The sequence below is a fragment of the Lycium ferocissimum genome, chromosome 5 (assembly GCF_029784015.1).
Source record: "Lycium ferocissimum isolate CSIRO_LF1 chromosome 5, AGI_CSIRO_Lferr_CH_V1, whole genome shotgun sequence".
Lineage (NCBI taxonomy): Eukaryota > Viridiplantae > Streptophyta > Magnoliopsida > Solanales > Solanaceae > Lycium > Lycium ferocissimum.
In genome coordinates this window covers 20,514,952-20,540,348 of record NC_081346.1, presented here as the reverse complement: position 1 = coordinate 20,540,348, position 25,397 = coordinate 20,514,952, and the positions used below count along the sequence as shown (strand labels likewise).

The following is a 25,397-nucleotide window of genomic DNA, read 5'->3' as shown; positions in this document are numbered from 1 at the left end:
TATTACCATTTGTAATTTAGAAAAGTTAATTAAACACATACTAAATATAATTAAATAAAAGCTTAGCTAATATTAATAATTAAATCTTAAAAGAAGTTACAATGAGTAAAAATTCCTAAATAGAACGACGCTGATAAAAATGTCTTGTTCCATCTTAGCTCCAAAAATGTCAATGTCCATCACCTTTTTGTAGAAAAGGACGCATGAAAAAGATCCAAATTACTACTTCGTAATTCATAGGGCACGTGGTGTCACGTGTTTGCCTCTAGAACAACTTGAGCCCAGTTTTGAAGGCATTGGTTCCACATGAACCTCACTGAGTTGGAACCTGGAACTTTGAGGGTATATCGTGTTTATCACAATTTTTTTTTTTAAACAAGCTGGTATTTAATCATAATTTTTACTGCTATAGTAGCCAAAATATAAAGAGCCATAATTTTAACTAATCCCACCCAATAAAATAAAGAAGTAAAATATTAAATAAGCTCAAAAGAAATTTAATATATAATATACAGTGTATATATATACACACACAATAGATACATAATAAAATATTTTTACTTACCTATATAATGTGATTTTTCAACAAAAAAGTGTGACATTCTTTGAACAAGGATCGCTCCGCCATAAATCACTCGCATGCCAAGTTGTGGAAAAGTTGCTAACTTTCAAGCCAAAGAACAAATAGGACAAAACGAGTTCTCATTGCATTTTCGTCTTTTCTAATGATTGATTTTCCTTCAACTCAACCATGGTATATTGGATTGTCCTGTTCAATAATTTATTACATGCTGGAAACCTGAAGCTATTGTCAAAAACACAATTTTCTTCCACGGGTTTTGACACTTTATTATTGTGCCAAAAGTTACATCATATATGTTACATTACCTTCATTTTTTTTATTTTTTTTGGCTGAATTCCGTGAGGGTAGGAAATAGTTAGTTGGACAAAAATTATTAGAATGAGTTAAAATTCGAACTCGGAACTCGTAGTAACACAACTTGAATTTGGTTTCTGAACAATCAAACTGTCGTATATTCTAGAAAAAACGTTAATAAAATGGAGCTATGACTATGAGAACCTTTATTGTGGTACCATAATATATCAGGCAAGCATTGAGGAGTGGGAGTGGGCCTGTTGGGCCAAGAGGAATAAAGACGAAGCCATATACGCCCTCCCAAAAGTGTCAATGTCCCTACCTTTTTGTGGAAAAAGACATCATAAATTGCGGTGGAGTGACAAGTAGCCTTACATTCTTAACCAAATGTTTTAAGGTGATGGATTGGTAAGTAGCTTTTTATTTGTAATCAGATATTTCGAATTTTAAGAGTCCTAGCCCTATAAAAATCGTTTTGAAAAAGGCCTTTTACTTCAAGTGACTTTACGACGCGAATTCAGATTAGTCTCGCCACATAGCAGATAACATACCTTGGGTAAGAAACAAAAAAAAGAAAAGAAAAAAAAGAAAAAAAAGCATGAAGAATATCCACATTATCAGTTCACGTTAAATTCACAGGGCAAATGTCATTACGTGGTTGTCACTTGTCTGCACCACAACTTGAGGAATAGGCTAGATGGTTTTGTTAGAGGATGAACCTAACCAAGTTGGAAGTTGGAGGGTATTTGAGGATTTAACTCATGTTGGACACCTGTTCTAATTGCCAAGTTGTGGCAAAGTTGGTAACCTTCTTCCACCACCAACAACAAGAAAAAGTACAAATAAATTTTCACACATTGTAGTCTTCCTTAATGATTGATTTACCTTTCAATTTAACCACGGATGATACATATACCGATTATTCTCCTCATATAATAATTTTATGTACCACGGTATAACTTCAAACTGCATGCTAATGCAACGATTTATAGATGACTAATTCACTTGCAATGTGGGAAACCTCGGTCAGTCTAATCCGTTGAATTATTGCATTACTCAGATTTTAACATGATGAAATGGAACAATGAGAACCGTTACTGTGGTATCAGAAGTCTTGGATTCGAACACTACGAATTGAGTTGCTTTTAGTAGGGCTGGGAACGCTTTACCCTCAAAATTCAACTTCCTAGCCACAATCCAAATTAGTCGGCGTTCTCGTATCATGAATCACAGGATAACGGGTGGAAAACCAAAAGAAAGAGAACCATTATTGTGGTATCAGAATTTCAGGCTTGAGTTGAGAAGGCATCTGAGCATCTTGGGACCAGGGAAGTGAGACCGATGCTGATAAAATTGCCTAGTACACTAGCTCCAAGAGCGTAATTGTCCGTCACCTTTTTGTGGAGAAAGACATATGAAAGTGATCCACATTATCACTTCATAATTCATAGGGGTACGTGGTATTGCGTGGTTGCCTGAAACACAACTTGCGTACTAAGTTGGACAGCTTGGTTCAAAAACAAACTAATGAACTGAGCCTGGAAAATTATTAGTTATACCTTCAAACTAGAACTAACAGGAAATTATTTTGATGATGTGATCTCTCTTTTTTCCAAAAATGATATCCACGATGAGCTTAAAGACCGAGTTCTGATTGAATCCAACCGTACTTTTAATTGCTAGAAGACAGGTTTTCCAGGTATCCTAGGGCCTTCAAAACTAATTAAAAAGGAAAACAAAGTATCCTCCAAATCAAACACATTAACATAAAGCCTGTTAGATCAACTGTTCAAGAGTATTAATTTGGAGAAATCCTAGCAAGAAATGAAAATGAGTTAAATTTATTGTGTCATACAAGAAAGGCTGAGTTTTACCCAATTGAGACTTTCTTATGATATCACTCAAGTTATCCATGAAGTGAGCTCTTATTCCAATTCATGTATTACCGTATGGAGTTCTAAATTATTTCGAAATGTGACTTCTGTTTTTTCCTTTCACACATTCCAACCTTTACTTGAACATACATTTATCAAACTTGAATACTGACACTGTCGTCGATCAAGAAGAAAAAAAACACACTAGCTCCTCCAACTTTCAACATTTCTCTAGGATTCTGTGAAAGCCAAATTAGCTCATAGGGAATAGGATAGATGGATTAGTCATAGATAATAACCAAGCATTCATACTGGCAAATCCCAATTCCAACTGAAAGAAAACGTTGAATGGAAGTGATGAGAAATTTCCCTCTTCACGACCAATTCAAAACTTTATATAAATCCAGCTGCACATTAAAACAACAAATGTACTCAAATTGAAGTATAAAGACAGAATATGGAATACGGCATCCTACCAAAAACATTAGGATGATCTGGTTAGTACGAATACGAAGTACTAGAAAATAGGCTCTCGTTCGGATCATTAAGATAATATTGGTGGGAATAGATAGAAAGAAGACGTAACAATGCGGACACAGATGCTTGTTCTTCCCTATTGCACATAAATCAGAATGTGACAGTAGTCAGGGGATGTATGCACAAAGATCACGTTAAATACAATAACCACATAGAGAAAGCTTGAAGAAGATTCAGGCAAATAACAAAATCCACCACCCAAGACATAAAACTCTATGCCAACACAGGAAACTGAATACAAGAGCAGCAGCAAGGCTACAAAAATTAACAGAGTTTGAGTGAATACGGTAGAATCCAGAGCCCAAAGTTCTAGTCATCTGTTACAACCAGGTATGGATAAATAAACCACCGAGTTTCTCGAAGGGCACCTATCAGATATAAGCAGCTCAATGAACAAAAATTTCCAAGGTCACACTCTCCCAATAAAAGTCACTGGCAAAGAAGATATTTAGCTTCCTCCCCGCTAAGATATATGATCCAATAAGCAACAACACTGCCAAGCAAAATACCAGCGTATCAGGATATCTTCGCCTTTGAGAAGTCCATTTCAGGATGCTGCAGCACATCAAGAACAAGATGAATCAAGTCACACACGGAGAACAGGGTAAAGGAGATTAAAACAAATAATACATGATATCAATTATCAAGTTTGCACCTCTGCCATAAATTTCTTGAGAATTTCTTGTTTCTGTGTCTCATCACTTGTTGGAAGACCCATGGATTTCTGACGCTGATCAAACTGCAAGAGGAATTTCCCATCAAGCAAATAGAAATAAATAACATCAGCACATAATAAGAAAGGGATAAATTACAGCAAACAGGATTTCTCAAAGAAGCAACTAAAGTTGTAGGATGCAAGACAATTACATTTCTAATAGATGTTCGCGACAAAGATGCCCACATCTAACTCACCCAGCCTATCACTAAAGTTGTCCAACAAGATGAAGCATAGACACCAAGGATGGCTAGGTGGCAGGAGCAACCTAGAAAAATCAGCTCTATCTAGATGAGACGTAACCTCTTTTTCTCATATCCTCATGCCAAGCAGTCAGTTCGTTTTACCAATATTAACTTCAGGATAGCAGGAAACACCATAATCCAATAGAGAGCATGAAAAAGATTGAAATCTCCACGCAAAAGAACTGAATTTTATGAATCTTACCGGGGATAAAGATTTCAGAATCTGAAAGAACCTTTTTTTGGGTTCAACTAATCCAAGTTATTCCATTTGACATTGAATATTTTACAATCTTATGAAGCTTTTATGGCCTCTGTGGTACTAACTTCTACAATACTTCTCAGATAATGGTTAAACAAAAGCTTCAAATTTCTGTAGAAACACTTGATCCAGTTTTTGTCTATGCAACAGTATTCATTGAATTCAGCTTCAAGCAAAAGTTTAAAACCTTGATATAACAGAAGGCATTACTTAGGACCATAAATGTTGGCACCCAAATTTAGGTGTTAAGGAAAAAATCATAATAAGCTTTTGTAAAAGTAATTGTACGAAAGGAATCAAAGTCTGAAAGTTTCTCTCTCTCTCATCCATTTGCTGCACGGTAGGTGCTTCTACTATGTGTAAGGAATGGCTTGTGTACGACCGAAAAAGGATACTTCGTCTATGCAAACAGAAGCACTAGAAGAGATCGTCAAAAAACTACTCCCAGAAGCTATGTTCAAGAGCATGGCAGATGCAGGGGAATGGCCGCCAAACTCCTTGAGATTTGGGGAAAACATCAGGTGGTAAGAGTGGTTCCCAGGCCAAATCAAATTCAGAATTGAGGTATGAGAAGGGTGAAAACCTAAGCTCAGGAGTGAATCCCAGGGAAAACTAACGAGGATGCCGGTTCCGACTGAATTTTTTTTGTTTTTTGGGGGGGGGTTCAAACTGTAACAGTGGAAACTGCTACTCCACCAGCTATTGGGAGCGAGTCAACCACTCGTGCGCCTACTCCTCTGGCTATTGTCGACTTACCAGATACTAATCCGGCTACTGTTGAACTTGTCCAACCGGCAAATGTTGAGATCGATCATCCAGTGAATGTGCAAGCAGCAGAAGAAGTGAAGGAACTGCAAGGGGAAAAGGTGACTTATGCAACGGTTGTTGATAGCAACAAATATGCAGCTCGAGGTACTAATCTGCGATACATAGCCCCGGTGTCTGGAGATGGTGAAAAAGTAGGACTGGTTAAGGAAGAAGTGGAGAAGGAAGCCCAGAAATGGATGTATGCAATCATCCTATATGTTGTGGGTGACGCTCCGTCTATTGGATCTATGACCGTTTTAATGCTTCCTTAAAGACTTTTGCAACGAAAACGAAGGTGTTTGACCATAATGATGGTTACTTTGTGGTGAAGTTTGATACAGAGGAGGATAGGGATTATGTACTGTTCTCAGGTCCTCGTACCATAAATAGCAAGCCTGTCATAAATAAAGTTTGGGAACCAGAATTCAGCTTTAATAAGGAAATCTTCAGAACTATACCTCTGTGGGTTAAATTGCCCAATCTTCCCCTCAGTAGTTGGGGGATTGATTCATTAAGCAGAATTGGCAGTGGCTTAAGGGTTCCTATATATGCTGACGATTGTACATCTACCGTGGATAGGATCTCCTATGATAGAATTCTAGTAGAAATGGATATGACAAAAGCTTTGCCTGAAAAGATCAAAGTGCAGGATCCCTTGGGGACTCTGTTTGAGCAAGTGATTGCCTATGATTGGAAACCAATTTATTGTAATGTTTGTTTGCAACTTGGTCATTATTGACCACCCAGGCAGGATAAAGTTACTAAGATTGCTAGACCGGCTATATAGAAACAAGGGGCTCCTAGGTATCCAGCAGGGAATGTGGTGAAAGCTCCTCCGACGAAGCAAGCTCAGGGTCCAGGTCCTAGCAAGGTTGTGGAGCCTGCAACTCAAGGCCAGAAGCAGCCCACTGTGACTACGGAGTGGCAACCAGTGAACGGGAAGAGAGTACCAAAACCTATGCAGGTGAATAGTCCCCAGAAAGGAAACATCGAATCAGCTAATGGGTTCAAAGTTCTCACAGTTCCAGTAGAGGTGCAGACTACCAGTGGGTACATTATCAGTGCCTATTTTTCAGGAGCAGGCCCAAAGTAGCGAAGGTAGGGAAGTGATTACTCAAGCATCTAACAATCCAATATGATAGTTACATGGAACGTTAGGATTAAATAAAGTTTATAAGCAACAGGAGTTAAAGAAGTGTTTAGGGGACAATAAAGTGGCACTTATAGCCATCTTAGAACATGAAGTAAAGAGTAACTGTATAGATGAGTACGAATAAAACAGCTCAGGGGTGGCAATGGTGTGCCAACTATTCAAGTAGTCCTTGAGGCAGAATATTGATACTGTGGGATGCCAGGAGAGTGACATTTATAAGTTTGCTTGAGCATGCTCAATTTATCCATGGGAAAATCAGTATTCTCTCAACCCACCTGGAATTCCAAATGACAGCAGTTTCTGGCATGCATACTATTGGAGACAGACAGGATTTGTGGCAACAATTGAAGCAGTTAAGCACCATCAGCGATATGTGGCTAGTCTTAGGGGACCTTAATTCAGTGCTGAATATAGAGGATAGATATAATGGTAGCCCTGTTACTGTTATGGAAACAAGAGATTTTGAAGAATGTATTGAGGAAGCTGAGTTGAATGAACTCAAAACAATAGGAAAGGAGTACACCTGGTCCAGGATGTTCACTGTCGAGGAGTTGTAAGTGCAAAGTTGAAGAGGAAGCTAGATAGCATGAATTTCTACCCTTAGACTATGAGGAACTTGATGTTATAGATGTGGAGTTGTGGGAAATGGGCTGAAGTTTATACTTAGCCATTCCCTGTAGCTGTGTTTTTTTTTAAGTGCTAAGCTGTAACTGTTATACTTTGGTGAACAAAATCGTCCAGTTTATTTGCCCAAAAAAAAAAAAAGGTAATGGTATGAGAAAATACGTAGAAACTAAAACACACCATAGCATCTTGAAAACCACTTCAAACTGTATGTTTTAAAGACAAGCACATTATCTCATACTTCCAATTTGACCAGTATTTTTTTTTTAAAGTCAAGTCCACATTCATCAGAAACAGTAGCAGGAAACCAATAGAGTTCTGTAATTTGACGTGGATAGTGAGTTGCCAGAAATTGTGGATGCACATGATATGTTCAAAGTATGCCAAAACCTACCATGAGAATCAGGTAAAAGTCCCACAAGGAATTGTGTCATTTAAGAGCAAGAACACAATGTGGAACAATCAATTCCAGAGTGAGCATATAAACGTATGATCTTACGATGCATAACATGTTGATGAGCAATAAAATCCTACCATCATCTTTTCAACTGTTGATCGTGTTTCGGGGTCCAAATCTGATAGCTTGCTACTTTCCGGTTCTGCTTTCTGCGTATCAACTTCAGGCTCACCTTTCACGCAGCATTTCCACCATTCCATCTGGTCCTTCTTGGTCAGGAGTACAGAGATGGATTTCTGGTCCTCTGCAAATATGTTAAAGTTAGTATCATTTGTCCTCAGCAAAGCTGCACCACTGTTACTGAAGAAGACTCTACACTAGTTTACTTTGGAACTCATTAAGCACAGCCACAAAGTTTGCATAAACAAAACATGCATAGCAACCCGATCAGTACCAATGAGCCAGAAGATTGAAGTAAATCGCAACAAAATCCCAAGAAAACCACCTAGCAAGTCAAAACATACGAGCAACTTACCTAAGCTCCAGAAACAATCATCAACTTTCACTGGTCGATATAGTTCTCCCTGCAAGCCCAAGGGAGTTAAAGTCAATATATACCACGACCAAATGTTGACTACTATACCATTTGAGATGAGAGCATAGCAACTACATCTTTGACTAACAAACTGAAGAATACACTCACATCAATTATTGGAGGCTGACCCTTTAGTCCAACTTTAAGACGGTTCCTTGATATATCACAAACAATAAACCTTGATTTTGTTCCATGAGGTACGGGAATATTAACATTCACTTCCTGTAGCGACTGAACCCATGAGTAGTTCTCAAGATCAAGGCCATTGCCTTTGTTGGGAGCTGCATGCATATCACCAGAGGGGGCAATGAGAAGTTATGTTAATGCAAAACAAGAAAGCTTGCAATAATAGCAAGCACGACATACACACCAATATAATATACAACAAATGGTACCAACACTTAACATGCAATTCAAGATTTACTGTACCTAGATGATAAACAATGTTATATCATACAATTAAAGTTAAGGGGCCATCAAGATGTATATCAGTAGCCTATAAAAAGGGTATACACGTCTAAACTGAAGGTAGTTAACATCCTCTGATACCATATAAAAACCAAACAGGATAATAAGTAAAAGGAGACAACATAAGGACCCTAATATGAAGCTTATTTCAGCAAAATTTGCCCAATATCAAGCAAAATCCAAGCCAACTCCTCAGCTCATTTTGCAAGAACCAGCGAACAAAACAGAAACTCTTGTTGTAAGAGGCTATTTGTCAATTCATTTGAGAACAAAGACATGTTTGATGAGTTAAGCTACCACATAAAATGCATAACAAATTTTGAATAAACACAATTTATTCATTGCAAACTGAAAATAGTCCATGAATGCATAATTTAATAATCCACAACCAACCTGTAATCACCAACAGTTGTTTTAAAAAAAAAATATAAAACGGCTATCTAACTAGTTGTTCATACATTATTTTGATTAACAATTCAATATATTAAAACTTCTAATAAAACTAACTAATCATAGATGAAACTCAAATATAAAGTTATTCCTAGTAGTGAAATACCTTCTCCGTCCAACTCTATATAACACTCTTCCCATCTTGGAATATCCCTGAGATGTTGATACTCTTCTATTTTAAACTTTCACAACTTTCAAAAAATCAAATTCACTAAAACTACTTACTACGGCTAATTACCTTGTCAAGTTCATAACAACACTAAGGATAACTCATATAAGACAAGATTTTTCTATTTTCTTAATTCGAGACTAAGGCTGTAAAACTTATAAAAATCCAGTATCAATTTTTAGTTAACTATTGTAAAAAGACTCATCCCGTCACTCTCTAAAAGTGCTCTGTATCAGGAACACCTTTGGTAGTGTTTCTCAACCTATGTATAACTAATACACGCCTTATTCAGTACTATTCTTATACATAACAAACCTATGTATAATTAATATCAGGAATATTCCTATACACCAAACCAAACAGTCATAAAAATAATGCCAGCATTACTAATACACTCTATTCAGCATAATAATGCTATGACTACTGGCTTTTCGAATAAATAGAACCCATCCACAAATTAACTTGATGGAAAAACAAACACCTAAAACCTTGAATTTCACTTTGAGTGCATTCAAACAACCAAAGATTCTTTGCAGAAACTATAACCAAACATTACCTCGAGGACCCTCAATAGTAGCCTCCTTAACTTGTTTCCCTTTTGCCTCAACAACTGGAACTTCCTCTTTAACCGCCTTTTCTTTCTTCTTGCGCTCTTCGGCTTCCAACTTATCTTTCACCATACGAACAACAGCACTTACATCGCTAATCAACGAATCACTCTCCAACAAATCCGATTCCCTACCCAAGAACTCGAAAGCAGCTTCGAGAAACCCTAGTGGGTTAGAAGGATCAAGCACCGCCTTAAAGGGCTTTGATGAAGATGACGGTTTGCTATTATCTTGCTCCTCGTAATCTGAAATTATCGCCATCGGGATTAGGGTTTTGGTGCTGGATTAAGGAGACTAGTACTAATGATATATGAAGACTGTAGAATGACAAGAGGTGTGTGTAGAGCGTTCGTCCTTAAGGAAGCGCGGAGAATTCCAGAACACCAAACTTAATCATGAAGCATCTCATCTTGTTCCGCTTACCAAACAATCCCTTACCTCAATTGCTCTTAATTTTGTTTTTTAAGTTAAAAAATGTCAGCTTTCACTTAATTATCCTCAATTGCTCTTAATTTTAATTTTTAGGTTAAAATGTCAATTTGTCGTTTACTAGACCCTTTAATAGCTTTAATGTTATTTTCGGATTAAAAACCCGTATTAAAGAATGATACATGTGAGACTTTAATTAATTAAATAGATGACACCAATTTATTATTTTGCATGGCCTGAATCATAAACAACTCGATTCATCCGAGTTAACCAAAAATAACTAGAAATTACTTGAGTTCAACAACGATGGAGTCGCTTTTCCCAGACCTAAATCCATCAAGCTCAGGAACCAGACTTCAAACGAAAGCAATTCAAGAGTTATAACTAGTATATATATAAAAACACTCAAGCATTCAGCAAAACTTGATGGTTATAGTGCTAATTTTTTATTGGATTCCTTCTAGAAATAATGTTTTAAATTTTAAAATATCTCATAATCACATTTCGAAAACACCCAATTAATTTTGCAAGAAAAATTTTCGAATTTGAAATTCATATTAAGCCCTCATGATCGTTTAGTAATGGTTATTCAAAACTTTCTGACACAAATTTAATTTCAAAAACAAGTTTGACATAAACGGTCAAGTAATGATTTCTGCGTTTCACAAACTTCAAATTTGTTCGTACCCAATTCCTTCGATATTTTACTTTTCCAACTAAATTGATTCAAAAGAAAAAAATGTATTATTCGTTCAAAGGTGTGATTTTTGTTCAAAATCGGTGCAAATAAAAGATCATGAGTTGATTCTATTATTCATATAAAACAATAAATCTGTATCACCTACTTAATAAAAACCTCAAATATGCTATCTTATAATTTCTTTAAAAGAATGCATTGATAATTAGAGTCCAATAGATGAAGAAGGGGTAAAATTTAACCCAAAAATTAACGTTAAGTACAATTGGAACCAATAGAGGAGAACAAGGCAAATTTAAACTAATTCTAATATATTAAGGATATTTTTTAACTGTTTATCCTCTTATAATTATTGAAAATTTCTAAACTCAGATTCTTAGAAATTTAAGTAAAGTGTCGTCCAAGTGCCCTTCAATTACAAGCCCATCCCTTTTAAAAATAGGGAAAACTGACAATTATCTATAGAATTAAAATTATTTACCGATCAACACTCATTTGCAATGATACTCATTAAAATAATTATCATTTATACCTATTTTAATTCCCAACTCCTCCATTCTCATATCATGCCATTTGACTCCTTTTTCATCTTTTTTTAGTGTCTTCTTGTTGTTGCTTTTTTTCTTTTTCTTTTTCGTCCCTTTTTTTCTTTTCTTTTTTATTTCATTACTTTCTTTCTCTTTTTTCTCCTTTTCTCTATTTTTTTTCTCTTTTCTTTTTCTTTTTTCTCCCTTTCTATCCATTTATATTTTCCCAGATCATTTTATTCTTTACTTCTTCTTTTTTCAATAGTATGATTTCATTCGCATTTTGGCTCTTATCTTTTCTACTATTGTCTTCTCTCTGCAATCTCTCTTTTTTTATTTCTTTCTTTTTCCTTTTCTAATTTCATCCAAATTTTTAGATTTTCTAAAAAAAAAATTCCATAATCTAATTTCCTTCACTTTTTCTACTTTTTTTTTCTTATTTTTTTTCTGTGCAATAAAAAAGAAAACTAATATAGTAAATAATTTTTCACTTTTTTTATTTAATTGATAGGATATACCTTTTATCTTTCTTTTCTCATTTTCTCTAAGGGAAAAGACCAGTCGACTAAACACGCGACGGAGAGGTAAGACGCATTTTGGTATTCACTCACTTTTCGATCGAGGTTCCGGTAAATGCTATGAAGCTTGCCACCATACGTTATTCCTCCTCCGGTATAGTATGTGCCGAGATGATTGGTCCGGGAGCATCTACAGAGAAGGAGGCATGCACGGCGATACCCCGAGAGTTGAAGGATTACACTTAATCCCATTAACAATCCACAGCTCGTGCACCAATAAAAGCTAAGACGTGTATAGGATTAGGGAAGTTAGTTAGTGAAGTCAATCTTATATTACTCTCATTATCCCGTGATTATACAATATCTATTATTTTGCATGAATACAATATTACTCTCTAATGTGCTCTGCAAATTTAATATCAAATAATTTTCATTATTGATACAGGAATTTAAATAAGAACTTTCTTCCCCTTTATTATTCAGTTCTTTAATTATTATTGATTATTTCATTAATTATTTCGAATAGAATTTACTACTTCAATCACTTAATCAAAAATTAATTAATATTTAGAGTATTTACGTTGCTAAAGGCCTCTTTCAAACAAATTTAACTAGTTTTCTTAATAAATGAATTTTAGGCTAAACAGTTTGGCCCATCATAGGACCTTAGCAATATTAATTATTTCAAAATATTTTAATCGTTCGTTGATTTAGTGTTTGCAAGGGAAATAATGGCTGACGAACAATGATTGGCTACTCTTCAAATCGCTGCTAGGGCACGTAACACTATTGAACTCTCAAACCTTGATGAAACTCTGAATGAAAGGATCCTGTTGATGTAGAAGGAGACTATGATGATGATGAGAATAGGAAAGGGGAAGACTAGAGCCAATCGGAGCTTTATGGGCGATTACGAGGTTTTTTCGAATATGAAATTCAATCTTAGAATATAACATCTGACCTTTTTAACTACCCAAGGTTTCAATACATTTTGCAACCGAGAAATCTCTACTAGCGCAGGTGCTATCCATGAACAATTAGCCGATCTAGATTTACGAATTATTATAAAGACTCGTTGGTGAAAAGGAAAGAATTGGAGGAAGAAGGGCACACAAGAGATAATAGGGAAGATCTTCCTGATGAGTGACCATAAACACGAGTTTTTAGCTATCCTTTGTCTCTTATTTACTACACTTTAATCGCGTTTGAGCTTGAATATGATTATTTTATATTTATTATGTGTGTTTTATTGTGTAGGAATAAAGTGTCGCAAAAATGGAAAACTTTGGAGCGAAAATTGAACAAAAAGACGTCAAGTTATAATTGAAAAAAAAGGCAATCCAAAATACAACGGTGAAGAAATTAATTTTGCAGCAGCACATGGAGTATAATAAAATGGAGGACACATGAAACTTGTCTATGTGGCATCGTTAAGCAAAATGTTTGGCCATCAAAGGAACAGTTGACTGAGTCTCATGAATTCAGTGGACGAAGCTCTATTTGGATATTAATGTTTGTCTCTGTGGCAACACCAAGGAGACCTAATTCCCTCAAAAGTTTAAAAGAAAAAAGGCAGGTCACCATGGAGAGGGGTGACGCTCTCAATAACGCATCCGGACTGAATTAGCCAATTTTTCCTATTTTATTTGGATAAGGTTAATTTCGGCTGGGACTTTTCCTACACCTTTAAGTACTCTCTAAACACATTTTTGAAGGGACTTTTGACCTAGGAGGCATTGGAAGTGCATAGAAAAGGATTTGACAGCCGAATTCCTTATTTTCCATCACGATTCGATTTAATACGGAAGTTTGGATCAATCGTCAGTTGTAATGTTTTCTACTTCTATTTCTTATATCTTCTTTAGTTCTATTATGGAGTAGTTTCTCATAGGGTTTTTGACAAGACATGATGTATTGATTGACGTTTAAGATTCGATTCTTGTTTTATTGCTTGATTTCGTTAACAGAGTTCTAAATTTAATTGCAAAGTTATTTACTATTTTATTTAATCGAAAGAAAAATAGTTTGGTGAATATCTTTATATTATTCTATTTGGTTTTAATTGGTGATTCTTCTAAGTAATCGAAAGAGCTTCTTGAATTATTGGTTGAACCAAAAGAGAAAAATATTCGAGAGACGTTTTCCTTTAGACTAAACCCTTAATGTTTTCTTGCGTATGTTCACAAAGCTTTCATCAGTCTTGAACTCATGGATAGTAGTTTTATTTGGTTATTGAGATATTTTTGGATGCTTTAATCAGAAGAGAAAGTGTCTTATGAATTATTTTAATATATATCTGATTTAGCTCATGATTGAATGATTTATTGAGTAATCGGAAGAGACTCTTGAATAATTTATCTTGGGTTATAAGCTGACGATATTCGTGAGAAGTCGTCTGAAGATCTATTTCTATCCATAATTTTTGAACATTCTCAGAGCTTGCATTAGTTTAATTTGTGAAATCTGTATAAATAATCAGAAGATGTTTATTAGATTCTAGAATAAACTAATTACTTATTGAATTCGAGAGACTCAATAAAATTTAGAGGAGAATGATAAAATGAATCGAAGCTAATTGCTAAAATCTTGCATCTGTCTTGTCTGCTACCCTTATTTCTTATATTAATAGTAACATTTGCTTTCGTTGTCAGTTGTCTTTAATTACATTGTGGTCGATAATCGTGGTTTATAACCACAACAAACTCAAGTTTTTATTTTCTGAACAATACTGAGCAATGTTTCGTTTGAGTAATTATTTGTACCAATCCCTGTGAAGATGATCTTAAACTATACTATCTACAATGACCTCGAGGGGAATCAAAGGGTGGACTGGGTATTTGTTTGGGAGGTTATTATAGAGTACACGTGTACGCGCAAGATTAGAAGTAAATAAGTGAGGTTCGACGTTAGAGATCAGCTGACGGATTCCTATAACTAACTAGCGGACTTGGCTACAGTGTTTTCAACGAATATGTGGTATCTTCCTTTCCTCTTTTCAATTCTCTTCTCTCTCTTTTTCTATTGCAGAATTCTCAATCCTTCTTCTTTCTTCTTCTTTCTTCTTCTTTTTCACAGGGAAATTCCCGTCTATGGAGCTTCATCTAGTTAATTAGTTCCAATTCTCTGCATATTATAGTCTTCTTTTAATTTTCCATTCGGTTCATCAATATACCCTAGTGGGTTAGAAGGATCAAGCACCGCCTTAAAGGGCTTTGATGAAGATGACGGTTTGCTATTATCTTGCTCCTCGTAATCTGAAATTATCGCCATCGGGATTAATGGGGATTAGGGTTTTGGAAGGAGTGTAAGACTAATGATATATGAAGACTGTAGAATGACAAGAGGTGTGTGTAGAGCGTTCGTCCTTAAGGAAGCGCGGAAAATTCCAGAACACCAAACTTAATCATGAAGCATCTCATCTTGTTCCGCTTACCAAACAATCCCTTAAGACCTCAATTGCTCTTAATTTTGTTTTTTAAGTTAAAAAATGTCAACTTTCACTTAATTATTATCCTCAATTGCTTTTAGTTTTAAATTTTTAGGTTAAAATGTCAATTTGTCGTTTACTAGACCCTTTAATAGCTTTAATGTTATTTTCGGATTAAAAACCCGTATTAAAAAATGATACATGTGAGACTTTAATTAATTAAATATATGACACCAATTTATTATTTTGCATGGCCCGAATCATAAACAACTCGATTCATCCGAGTTAACCAAAAATAACTAGAAATTACTTGAGTTCAACAACGATGGAGTCGCTTTTCCCAGACAGAAACCATCAAGTTCAAGAACCAACAGACTTCAAACGAAAGCAATTCAAGAGTTATAACTAGTATATATATAAAAGCACTCAAGAATTCAAAAAACTCGATGGTTATAGTGCTAATTTTTATTGGGTATCTTTTAGAAATAATGTTTTAAAATTTAAAATACCTCATAATCACATTTCGAAAACACCCAATTAATTTCGCAAGAAAATTTTTTAATTTGAAATTCATATTAAGCCCTCATGATCGTTTAGTAATGGCTATTCAAAACTTTCTGACACAAATTTAATTTCAAAAACAAGTTTGACATAAACGGTTAAGTAATGATTTCTCCGCCTCAAGAAATCAACAAACTTAAAAAGCATTTCACAAACTTCAAATTTGCTCGTACCCAATTCCTTCGATCTTTTACTTTTCCAACTAAATTGATTCAAAGGACAAAAATGTATTATTCGTTCAAAGCTGTGATTTTTCTTCAAAATCGGTGGACAAAAATGTATTATTCGTTCAAAGCTGTGATTTTTCTTCAAAATCGGTGCAAATAAAAGATCATGAGTTGATTCTATTATTCATAAAGAACAATAAATCTGTATCACCTTCTTAATAAAAACCTCAAATATACTATCTTATAATTTCTTTAAAAGAATGCATTGATAATTAGAGTCCAATAGATGAAGAAGGGGTAACATTTAGGGAAAACTACATACATATACATGTTAAGGAGAAATATTTATGAAACGTGACGATAGTTTTCCTTATTTACAAAACATAACGATATATTACGAAACATGACGGATTTTCATATATTTTTCATTTTTTTTTCCAGAAAATATATATTTAAAAAAAAAATTGCTTAAAGGCTTAAAAAATTATCTCAAATTTTTGTGTATGAAAAATGTATGAAATGTGTATGTGTGAGCGGAATTTTTAATATAATTTTCATAAACAAAATTGTAAGCGAAAACTTTAAGCCTTGAATATTTTATGAAAGTTTTTACAATATTGTTGTAGTTGTATTAATTTTCCAGAAACCTAATATGAACTTTATATACGAAAAATGTGAATGAAATTCTAAGTCTTGAGCGAGATATACACATTTCATACCATTCTCATGCATAAAATTTGAGCGTAATGTTTAAGCCTTGATCGAGATATACACATTTCATACGTTCTTCATACATAAAATTTGAGCGAACTTTTTAAGCCTTGAGCAAGATATGCACATTTCATACACAAAAATTTGAGCGATTATTTTAAGTCTTGAATGTTGGATCAAAGTTGTATACAATGTTGTTGTAGTTGTATTAATTTTACAGAAATCTAACATGAACTTTATACACGAAAATGTGAGCTAAATTTTAAGATTTGAGCGAGATACAAATTTCATACTGTTTTCATACACACAATTTTAGCGGATTTTTTAAGCCTTGAACGAGATATACACATTTCATACCGTTTTCATATACTAAATTTTGAGCGAACTTTTTATGCCTTGAGAGAGATATACACATTTCATACAACTTTCATACATAAATTTTTTAGCCAAAAAATATTTTAAAAAAATAAAACATATTTAATTTTTTTTAAAGCACATTTTGTATAGGGTTTGTAATGTTATATTTTGTAAATATAAAACTATCATCACGTTTCGTAAATATTTTTCCTTAAGATGTATATATATGTAGTTGTCCCAAAAATTAACGTTAAGTACAATTGGGACCAATAGAGGAGAACAAGGCAAATTTAAGTAGGCGTTTGGCCATAGATACCAAAAATAAATTCACTTTTTTTGGAATTTTTGAAGTTGGAGTTGTGTTTGGCCATAGTTTTTGAAATTGTAGTTTTTGGTGAAATGTAGTTGTAAAAAAGTGAAAAAAGTGAATTTTTTTTAAAAACAAGTTTTTTGAGTTTTTAGTATTCCGGAATACAACTTCAAGTTGTATTCGGAATATTTATGGCCAAACGCCCAAAAGTGAAAAAAGTGAAAAAAAATATTTTTATGGCCAAACGGCACCAAACTAATTCTAATATATTAAGGATATTTTTTAACTATTTATCCTTTTATAATTATTGAAAATTTCTAAACTCAGATTCTTAGAATGACACTTCCAAGTGCCCTTCAATTACAAGCCCATCCCTTTTAAAAATAGGGAAAACTCACAATTATCTATATAATTAAAATTATTTACCGATCAACACTCACTTGCAATGATACTCATTAAAATAATTATCATTTATACCTATTTTAATTCCCAACTCCTCCATTCTCATATCATGCCATTTGACTCCTCTTTCATCTTCTTTTAGTGTCTTCTTGTTGTTGCTTTTTTTTCTTTTTCGTCCCTTTTTTTCTTTTCTTTTCTTTTTTATTTCATTACTTTCTTTCTCTTTTTTCTCCTTTTCTCCTTTTTGTTTTCTCTTTTCTTTTTCTTTTTTCTCCCTTTCTATCCATTTATATTTTCCCAGATCCTTTTATTTTTTACTTCTTCTTTTTTCAATAATATGATTTCATTCGCATTTTGGCTCTTATCTTTTCTACTATTGTCTTCTCTCTCTTTTTTTTCTTTTTTTTATTTCTTTCTTTTTCCTTTTCTAATTTTTTTCCATAATCTAATTTCCTTCACTTGTTCTACTTTTTTTTTTCTTATTTTTTTTTCTGTGCACTAAATAAGATAACTAATATAGTAAATATTTTTTCACTTTTTATTTAATTGATAGGATATACCTTTTATCTTTCTTTTCTCATTTTTTCTAAGGGAAAAGACCAGTCGACTAAACACGCGACAGAGAGGTAGGCGCATTTTGGTATTCACTCACTTTTCGATCGAGGTTTAAAGTAAATGCTATGAAGCTTGCCACCATACGTTATTCCGCCTCCGGTATAGTATGTGCCGAGATGATTGAGGTCGGGGCATCTACGGAGAAGGAGGCATGCACGGCGATACCCGAGAGTTGAAGGATTACACTTAATCCCATTAAGAGTCCACGAGTTTATGCACCAATAAAAGCTAAGATGTGTATAGGATTAGGGAAGTTAGTTAGTGAAGTCAATCTTATATTGCTCTCATTATCCCCTGATTATACACCATCTAATATTTTGCATGAATACAATATTACTCTCTAATGTGCTCTGCAAATTTAATATCAAGTAATTTTCATTATTGATACAGGAATTTAAATAAGAATTTTCTTCCCGTTTATTATTCAGTTCTTTAATTATTATTGATTATTTCATTAATTATTTCGAATATCATTTACGACTTCAATCACTTAATCAAAAATTAATTAATATTTAGATTAATTACGTTGCTAAAGGCCTCTTTCAAACAAATTTGACTAGTTTTCTTAATAAATGAATTTTAGGCTAAACAGTTTGGCCCATCATAGGGCCTTAGCAATATTAATTATTTCAAAATATTTTAATCGTTTGTTGATTTAGTGTTTGCAAGGGAAATAATGGCTGACGAGCAATGATTGGCTACTCTTCAAATTTTTACTAGGGCACGTAACACTGTTGAACTCTCAAACCTTGATGAAACTCTTAATGAAAGGATCTTGTTGATGTAGAGGGAGACTATGATGATGATGAGAATAGGAAAGGGGAAGACTAGAGCCAATCGGAGCTTTATGGGCGATTACGAGGTTTATTCGAATATGAAATCCAATTTTAGAATACAACATCTCGCTTTTTTAATTACCCAAGGTTTCAATACATTTTGCAACCGAGAAATCTCTACTGGCGCAGGTGCTATCCATGAACAATTAGCCGATCTAGATTTACGAATTATTATAGAGACTTCGTTGGTGAAAAGGAAAGAATTGGGGGAAGAAGGGCACACAAGAGATAAATGGGAAGATCTTCCGATGAGTGACCATAAACACGAGTTTTTTAGCTATCCTTTGTCTCTTATTTACTACACTTTAATCGCGTTTGAGCTTGAATATGATTATTTTATATTTATTACGTGTGTTTTATTGTGTAGGAATAAAGTGTACGCAAAATGAAAAACTTTGGGCGAAAATTGAAAAAAAAGACGTCAAGTTATAATTGAAAAAAAAACAATCAAAAATACAACGGTGAAGAAATTAATTTTGCAGCAGCATTGTGGAGTAAAATAAAATGGAGGACACATAAAACTTGTCTATGTGGCATCGTTAAGCAAAATGTTTGGCCATCAAAGGAACAATTGACTGAGTCTCATGAATTCAGTGGACGAAGCTATACTTGGATATTAATGTTTGTCTATGTGGCGACACCAAGGAGAACTAATTCCCTCAAAGTTTAAAAGAAAAAAGGCAGGTCACGATGGAGAGGGGTGACGCTCTCAATAACGCATCCGGACTGAATTAGCCAATTTTTCCTATTTTATTTGGATAAGGTTCATTTCGGCTGGGACTTTTCCTACCCCTTTTAAATACTCTCTAAACACATTTTTGAAGGGACTTTTGACCTAGGAAGCATTGGAGGCGTATAGAAAAGGATTTGACAGCCGAATTTGACGGCCGAATTTCTTACTTTCCATCACGATTCGATTCAATACGGAAGTTTGGATCGATCAAGTCGATTTAAATGCGTTTTCTACTTCTATTTCTTCATCTTCTTTAGTTCTATTATGGAGTAGTTTCTAATAGGGTTTTTGACAAGACATGATGTATTGATTGACGTTTAAGATTCAATTCTTGTTTTATTGCTTGATTTTGTTAACAGAGTTCTAAATTTAATTGCAAAGTTATTTACTATTTTATTTAATTGAAAGAAGAATAGTTTGGTGAATATCTTTATATTATTCTAGTTGGTTTTAATTGGTGATTCTTCTAAGTGACCGAAAGAGCTTCTTGAATTATTGGTTGAACCAAAAGAGGAAAATATTCGAGAGACGTTTTCTTTTAGACTAAACCCTTAATGTTTTCTTGCAGATGTTCACAGGCTTTCATCAGTCTTGAACTCATGGATAGTAGTTTTATTTGATTATTGAGATATTTTTGGATGCTTTAATTGGAAGAGAAAGTGTCTTATGAATTATCTTAATATAAATAAAATTTAGCTCATGATTGAATGATTTATTGAGTAATCGGAAGAGACTCTTGAATAATTTATCTTGGGTTATAAGCTGACGATATTCGTGAGAAGTCGTCTGAAAATCTATTTCTATCCATAATTTTTTAACATTCTCAGGGCTTGCATTAGTTTATTTTGTGAAATCTGTAAAATAATCGGAACATGTTTATTAGATTCTAGAATAAACTAATTACTTATCAATTCGAGAGACTCAATAAAATTTAGAGGAGAATGATAAAACGAATCGAAACTAATTTGCTAAAATCTTGCATCTGTCTTGTCTACTACCCTTATTTCTCATAGTAATAGTAACATTTGCTTTCGTTGTCAGTTGTCTTTAATTACTTTGTGGTCGATAATCGTGGTTTATAACCACAACAAAACTCAAGTTTTTATTTCTTGTATAATGCGGGCAATGTTTCGTTTGAGTAATTATTTGTATCAATCCCTTTGTGGAGACGATTTTAAACTATACTATCTTTGACTAGTGAAGCGCTTAATTTATACTGTGTTTTGCGCTCGTCACTTCCCTTCTGGAACTACGCATTGGGGATGCTCCATGGCCAAGCCGCGTTGACAAGGGCAAAGATATATATAGAGCCCGTTTGGATTGGCTTATAGCTTAAAAGTACATTTACTTTTTATAAGTTCGAAAAAATAAGTTGGGGTAGTCCAACTTATTTTTTTTAGCTTAATTTGTTTTTCGACTTATGCTCGTTTTAGATAAACTAAGTTAAATGGTCGATTATTTTTGAAACTTATTTTAAGACAAATGAGCTTTTAAGGTAGTAGCCCAAACACTCAAAAAAAATTTGAAAACCTTTAATACATTTTATAAGGCCGTCCAAACGCCTTATAATACAGCTATAAAGAAAGAATCTATGCACGACAACACACCATGAATACTAAACTCGATAATGTGTTGTCCTCTGTCACCGCCAACACGAACACACGGTCGCTCGCGCAACCGAGGAAAACCAGTTAGAGGCACGCCAAATCCTACACTAAAAAGTTCTGGTATGGCAGCTATTCTAGGCAATTAAGGAATTTCGGGAAACACGGGGACTGAAGTTGTGGTACAAGGAACCATGTTTAGTACAGCCGTTGCTAAGCCAATAAACGCTCTCTTAGAAAGTACATTAAAATGGTTGATGAGCAAGACAACTAGATCAACCAGATCCCAGGGCTCCCTCCGATAATTAAGGCAATATATCAATATATAATTGTATCTCAACGAATTTGGAAGCCGAGCGTGACACGCGCACTATTTCCTGAAGATTTGACAAAATACAATGGTATAACTGATCCCAGGTATTATATCATGGCCTACACAACCAGAAATAAGCTCAACGACCTCACGCAGGTGGAGGCGGAGTCAATATTGGTTAAAAAGTTTGGGGGAATCCTTATTAGAGGAGCATTGTCATGGTATTCACTTTTGCCGTGCACCATCAGATCGTTTGTGAAATTGGTTGATGCCTTCATGATGGCACACACCAAAGCTCAGCGAGTGGAGAAACATATGGAAGATGATGTGGTCTGAGACGACCATGACCTCAAATCAGTAATAAAGAGCGTTGTGTACATAGGTGGGGTTGGTTCAGATTTTTCATTTACCAAACTAAACCATTTGTATTGACTCTTTATAGCTATAAATCAAACCAAATCAATAAAAGCTAGGTTTTTTATTGTAGATTTTCTTTTTCGAGTTTTTCATTTTCTTGGATTTTTGCGGTTTTTTTTTTTTTTGTGGTTGAATGTATTTTACAATAAAATTTGTTTTATTTTTTAGAAATCTGATGTAGATGCCACAATATTTCATACAATCATATCTAATCAAGTTCATTGTAACCAATTACATACAGAACCATCAAACACAATGCCACAAAAGAGATTTTTTTTAAAATCATATCATAAATTGGGAGCTTCAACTTTTAGAAATTGAGCTTTTTCTAACTTTATAAACTTTATATGCGCGAAAAAACTTGGTTAGAAATATATGAATTGCTAATAGGGAGAAGAAAAACATTAACGTCTAATGACTTCATTTATGTTAATGTATATGGACAACATGGAAAATTAATATTTAGTTTTGGTTTGTGCTCCATTTAAATTAATACATATGGACATTGGGATAAAACTGCAAGCCGAAACATAATGTTAAAATGCTAAGAAACAAAAACTATGACGAAGTTAAAGAAATATTTACAAAGTAGACCATAAATAAATATTTTTATGTATAAAATAATTTTAAAAAAAATATATATATATATATATATATATATATATATATATATATATATATATATAATAGTTGGTTGAAAATTTAATTTTTTTAGTTAATACCAAATCAAACTAATCATAGTCAAAAAAAGTTTTCGGTGCCAAAATTCGGGTGGGCATAGTGTGGGCCAACTCGAAATTCAAACTGAAATTCGAATTTTTGGATATTTGGTGTGGATTTTTGGATTATGGATTGGACTTCGGATTTTATTTTTAAAATTACTGAATTTCGGATTGGATAGCGCATTTAGTACTTCGAATTTTAGAAAATTTTATACCTTATATTTAGCCCTACCCATATTATATGTGCCCAATACTAATTAATCTAAAGGTCTAATAGATTGGTACTTTGCGGCCTTACCTATTATAGTATTAAAGTCAAATATAGAATTTTCGACTAAATTAAATTTAATATAGCTTGCAAAGTTGGATTTTACTTCACTACTTTAAGATTAAGACAACTTCAGTTGAAACAGAGGGAATAATGTAGAACTGAACTAGTGCCTTGATATCTTTTGATTTAGTGGTAACAACTCTTTGCTGAATCCATATATTTGGTTTCACATTATGCTAAGACATGGAACTTGTAACTGGGCAATGAATTTCATTCCTTTAAGCCTGCCGTAAAGGCTTAAAGCAAAATCGAAAATCCGAAATATTCAAGGAATTAATCCAAAACCGAACTTAAAGATCCAATCAATCCCAGAGTTTATTTGGATTGGATTTGGATATAATTTAACTTCGATTTGGCAAAATTTTCATATCCAATCAAAGACGACATACTTTTAACCAAAATAATAACATGATTTATTGTCTAAAAGTATAAAATATCATGTTCTATTAAATTAAAATTTGATAAAATATATTAACAACAACATAGGTCACAGACAAATTTTAGTAGCTTTTTTCCTTTTAAATCTTACCATTAAGAGAGATTTAATTAGTATCTGTAACACTCCGTAAATTCGGGTTAGGTGTGAATATGTTAAATGAGTATTAATATGACATTTTAGCCATATGAAGTCCCATCGGGATGAGTCTGGGTGGAAATAGTTGTTTTGAAATCATGACGGATAGTGAGGTGCATAAGATTTGATAGAGCGACTAAGTGTTCGATAGGTCTGTCTTCCATCCTTATTTCTTGAAATTCCATTGAGAATTTGGGAAAACTTAAAACATGAAAGTTGTATATCTTTGAAATATCTTTCCAACGATATATGATGGAGCTCAAACGAACCTATGAGGAAAAAGTTATGACCGTTTTACCAATCTATATTTCGTAGGTCGTGTCGCAAGTTGAACGCCCGAAGTTGTGCCTCTCTGGCACAAATTGCGGTGGGGCTGCATCCCGCAGGTCACACCTATGTCTCGCAGGTGGTGACACTGCTTTAAAAGTTCAAATTGTGAATTTTTTGAAAATTATTGATTTCATTTCGTTTTGGCTGACTTTTTTTGAAGAGAAAAGACCCTACAACTTCCCCAAGCCTCCTGGGTGAGTTCTTATCCAAACCCCAGAGTATTGGTCCATGTGTTAACGAGGGGTAACACCCATATATGGATTATTAACAAGATTCTACTCTACAATACTAAGGTTTTCAAGAAAACCCTTCTCAAGGATTCAAGTTCATATTTTTGGGATTCTTCTCGAAAGTTGGGTTCTTATTTGAGTGTTTTGGAGCAATTAAGGTATGTAAGACTTTCCTATTCCAATTGATTATAACTTTGAATTGGTGATTATGGACTATAAGTTCTTGAGATATACGTTGATGGGTATGATAGAAGAAAAGCATGAACGAGTATATGTTTGAATTGTTGACTTAGGGTTGTTGTTATTTTATGGGTGATGAAGAATGATGTAAATTGTATCTATATGAGATTGTAGAATCATATAGGAGCAGGAGAATAGGTTTTTGGGTGTAGAAGCACCATTGATGAGAGTTTGGAGCTCCGTGCCCGCCAAGTGTTCGATAAAATACTTAGATGACCAAAATGTAAGTACTATTACTAATATTGATTCCCTTTGACCTATATTGCTATAGATTAAAGTTGAAAGGGATGATGAACGTTGTATTGTTGGGATCGAAATAATCAGGGCGTTATGCGGAAGCAAACAATTGCAAAACTTGAACAACGATAAATCAAACGACAAAGAAAATTATACTAATGTCACACCCCACCCTTGGTAAGGCGTGATTGGCACCCGGCACCTTGCGGAACCGAGCGAACCAACTTACAACTCACATCCTCTATGTCTCGAATGGCAACAATAAGATCAACAGGCTAAATATGAACATAATATCATGCATAAGTAAATGTACAATAGACCCATGATGCCG

The 25,397-nt window shown here is 34.1% G+C and overlaps 1 protein-coding gene across 1 annotated transcript; it reads right to left on the bottom strand.

Moving 5' to 3' along the window:
• Positions 1-3,405: 3,405 nt before the first annotated feature.
• LOC132056432 (protein BOBBER 1) lies at positions 3,406-10,149 on the bottom strand. Its single transcript, XM_059448639.1, has 6 exons — positions 9,727-10,149; positions 8,192-8,364; positions 8,024-8,072; positions 7,626-7,792; positions 3,944-4,027; positions 3,406-3,843 (listed from the first exon to the last, which is right to left on the bottom strand). The coding sequence occupies exons 1-6, from the start codon at positions 10,037-10,039 to the stop codon at positions 3,805-3,807; spliced, it is 825 nt and encodes a 274-aa protein (XP_059304622.1). The 5' UTR covers positions 10,040-10,149; the 3' UTR covers positions 3,406-3,804.
• Positions 10,150-25,397: the final 15,248 nt, after the last annotated feature.

What these genes read in the sequence shown, in the direction of transcription:
- LOC132056432 (XM_059448639.1), bottom strand. Translation starts at nt 10,039, where the DNA reads ATGGCGATAATTTCAGATTACGAGGAGCAAGATAATAGCAAACCGTCA. An exon ending in TACTATTGAGGGTCCTCGAG is followed by an intron (nt 8,365 to 9,726) that starts GTAATGTTTGGT and finishes ATATGCATGCAG; the next exon opens with CTCCCAACAAAGGCAATGGC. An exon ending in TGATTGTTTCTGGAGCTTAG is followed by an intron (nt 7,793 to 8,023) that starts GTAAGTTGCTCG and finishes ACATATTTGCAG; the next exon opens with AGGACCAGAAATCCATCTCT.